Below are 4,065 nucleotides of genomic sequence, written 5' to 3'. Positions count from 1 at the left end.
GATCTTACCTACTAAGTGCTAGAGGTTAGGACCAATATGTGTAACTTCAAGTTGAGTAAAGAGAAGAGTTTTGAGTTTCTAATGGTGAGGGTACCTTCTCTAGTTTTCTAAGACTAGTCAGTAGGAAAGTCCTAAGGCTAGACCTAGGCTATTAAAGAAATTTCTAGACCTCAACCAAAAGTGAGGTCAAAAAGCACTTTCTCCCAACATTCATGAGACACTTGCGACTAGCTACACTGTAGGAATATGTTAGATGGTTGTTCTAGTCTAGAAGTCAATCCATTGATGATTAAACCCAAAACAGACTTTACTACTAAAGCACCAATATCAATTGGTCTTCCGGTTTAAATACAGTAATTCAAAATCGCACTTTCCTTCACACTTTTCTGATTTTCAGAGTAGGAAGTAGTTTTGATGCATTAAAGAAATGCCACGCCTTCAATGTAGGATTCAATAATGATGAAGAAAACTTACATATCTGTTATTTTTGGTCTCCCAGTTTGCATCTTCATCTGATAAAGTTCATCCATATTATCTCTCGTAGGGACAAAATTTGCATAGTGACAAATAGGAATGCTTTCAATCATAAGCATGTCATTTATCCTTAAAGGAGTAAAATGTACTCACCTGCCTCAAACATAGATGACTCCTTGGTTAATTCCATAAAAGATTAGCGTAAAACTCCTTCACCACAGAAACTACTACAACGACAGTGGTATAGCAAAGTACTTCCCAACATATTTATGCAATAATCTCCTCCACTCGAGTATACGTTGTGTTGAATCCTTGATTGACAAAGCCTCGCTCCTTGATTAGTCTCTTCTTCACAATAATAAAGTAATATAACTTCTGCGCATCGAAACTTTTGAACTTCCTCCTGTTGAAAATTCAATATCTAGTGGTATCTTTAGAGTGGGAAGCCATTGGATTTGATAAATTGTGGCTTTCCCTTTGTTTTCCCCTATATATATATATATACTCCCGAATAGACATAATTCATAAAGAAAGCATAAAAAGAACAGATAAACAATAGAAACAAACAAAAATATGGGTTGCCTCCCATAAAGCACTTGGTTTAATTTTGTCAGCTCGACATTACTTGTCTTTACTCTGGGTGATCCAAAATTACAGTCAATTTAAAAATTTATCTTTGACCGTCAAAATATGATTTCAGTCTGTGCCCATTCACTTTAAATAAATTTTCAGTCTTGGAATCATCAATATTAATAACTCTATAGAGATTGACTTTTACAATTGTGAATGACCCTATGCATTTAGACTTCAGTTTTTCAGAAAATAATCTCAATATTGTATTGTGTAATAAAAATTCCTGCCCAGGCTCAAATTCCTTTTTTATTGTCTTTCAATCATGTCATTCTTTCATTTTATCCTTATATATTCTAGCATTATCAAAAGATTCATTCTCAATCTCTTCAAGCTCATTCAATTGCAAAAATCTTTTCTCACCAGCATCTTTCAAATTAAAATTAAACTCTTTAATCGCCTAATAAGCTTTATGTTCCAATTCTATTTGTAAGTGACAAGTCTTTCCAAAAAGCAATCTATGTGGCGACATTCCTATAGGTGTCTTATAAGCTGTCCTATAAACCTATAATGCAGCATCTAATCTAGCAGACTAATCTATTTTATTAGAATTTACAGTTTTTTGTAAAATTTTCTTAATTTCATGATTTGATACTTCTGCTAGATCACTAGTCTGGGGATGATAAACAGTTGCAATTCTATGTATAATATTATATTTTCCACAAATTTTTCTAATGCGTCTATTCTAAAAGTGAGATCCTCATTCTTTTGTTCCGAAAGTGAGATCCTCTATCAGTAATGATTATTCTCGGCATTTCATATCTTGTAAAAATATTTTTGATTAAAAACACTTCAAGCATCACTTCGAGGTAAAGCAATTACTTCAAATACAAATACATAAATTTTAGAACAAACACAAACAGGAATCTAAAATACTGATGACAGCTATAAGAGCTTTAGATTACACAAATCGATGGTGCATTTCCCTTATGGATAAAGAATGCAAACAAAAACCATGACCACAGTGTCAAAACATATCAATGGCACTGAAAGCTTCATCTTTTCTTTATCCATAGACCAATTGCAGAATAAAAGTGTTGTAAAATCAGTCATCGATCTTCATCTGAGCTGATAATTTCAACCTCTATCATGTTCGCAGAAGATTGATAGTTTTTTTTCCTTTTAGACTTTGTTCCATTTTTTAGTGTCAGATTTGATGGCAGCTTTGTAGCTACAGCAGGCCTTTTTCCTGAGTGGGCTTTTATTTCATTTTGCTTCAGAGTTTGTTTCTCAGGTAGTTTTAGTTCAGTCTTGACTTTTGTTAGTTTATTGAGGAATCGTATTCCCAGAGAATGCCTATTGGTTGTTATTTTATCTGTAGTACTTTGAACTTTTCTAAGTCCATCTACAGACATAAACTTTACTTGTTGCAATGAAGTTGCTCAATTAGATTGCTTCACTTGGGGGTTAATAATATAAACACCCTCTCCTTGGGGTCTGAATGCCAATTTTAAGTTCCCACCCTTTAGTTCAGCACGTGCAGTGGTATAATTTTTGGAAGCATTTGATGAATGATACTTGCAATAAGACATCTTATTTTTGTTTATCACCATTGTACAAGCCTTTCCATCTTTCCTTTTACCATTACAGATACCATAGTCTGTCGATGTCCCTATCCTTAAAATTTGACTAACTGAGTACAAGCTCAACGAAAACCCTTTTCCAGCATCTTCCTTGCGAACATTTGAGTTAAAAAGGGCAAAAACGGTCCCAACCCTCTCCTTATAGTTCATCTTGTAGGCATCGCAAAACAAAAAAAACAGAGGCATTTGTCTTATCCAAACACCTCATTTTCCATATACAATAGCTCTTCTCAGAAGAGCTCATTTTTTCCTCTCCCTTCTCTGTCAACAGTCCAACTATTGCGCAGCTACCAGAAAGAGTGGACAATAAAGTCCTGATGGCTGACATCCGAACAAATCTCACATCAGAGAAGCGATTGCTTAGCTCAACGGACGATACATGCTGATTCCAAATTTTGATACCAAAAAATCTCTCAATCTCCACTTGCCGTGTCTTCCCCTTGGATTTCTTATTGGAATGGTGGACCTCCAGAACAGTTGGCTCCGAATCGAGGTAATCCCTAACAGCTTCCCGGAAGACTGACATGTCACTGGCCCTGGGCCTCCTTGGTGATCCATCATCAGATACATATACGTAGAACTGCCGGTCGGAGGATGCAGGAGAGCCAACAGGTGTTTCTGGTACTTTGTCTCCTCCCAGGAAAAGGAGGAGATCAAGGTCATCGCCGGTGACATCCATGATTCTCACCAAAGTGGAGGGAGAAATGGTCTCATAAAATCTAATCCTCAAACATCAAAGATTTCAACTTCTAAAGAAAAATTTAGAGGCATTTCATTTCTTTTTGAAATATTACCTACTCGCTGACATTGATCACATGTTTCAATATATAAATTAACATCTCTAAATATAGTAGGCCAATAAAATCCAGATTGTAAAATTTTGTGAGAAGTTCTATCAATCCCAAAATGACCTCCAAATTCAGAATCATGACATTTTTGGATAGTTCCTTAAATTTCTTCATAATGTACACATCTCTTCATAACCAAATATGTGTATTATTTGTACAAATTTGGGTCATCCCAAAAATAAAATTTTGCATCATGGATAAACTTCTTTTCTTATTATTTTGTCATCTCATATGGTAAGTACCACTGACAATGCAGTTACAATATCAACATACTATGGTATTTCTCATCCTTTAACTTCATCAGGAAAAGTTTCATTAATTTCTTTTATAAGATCAGATGTTTATTCCTATTCCAGTCTAGATAAATGATCATCAATTTGATTATTGGTTCCTTTCCTATCGACTATTATAAAATCAAATTCTTGCATCAAAAATACCCATATAATTAATCTTGATTTTGCATCCTTCTTCTGCATCAGATACTTTATAGCCAAGTGGTCAATGTGCACAACACATTTAGCTCCAATTAG

The 4,065-nt window shown here is 34.7% G+C and overlaps 1 protein-coding gene across 1 annotated transcript; it reads right to left on the bottom strand.

Moving 5' to 3' along the window:
* Positions 1-2,826: 2,826 nt before the first annotated feature.
* Positions 2,827-3,366, bottom strand: LOC110032269. Its single transcript, XM_020735843.1, has one exon. It carries the CDS (start codon positions 3,364-3,366, stop codon positions 2,827-2,829), a length of 540 nt encoding a protein of 179 aa, XP_020591502.1.
* Positions 3,367-4,065: the final 699 nt, after the last annotated feature.

This window comes from Phalaenopsis equestris, unplaced genomic scaffold, assembly GCF_001263595.1.
Source record: "Phalaenopsis equestris unplaced genomic scaffold, ASM126359v1 Scaffold000903, whole genome shotgun sequence".
Lineage (NCBI taxonomy): Eukaryota > Viridiplantae > Streptophyta > Magnoliopsida > Asparagales > Orchidaceae > Phalaenopsis > Phalaenopsis equestris.
The sequence above is the reverse complement of the archived record's forward strand: the minus strand, read 5'-3'. Positions and strand labels throughout refer to the sequence as shown.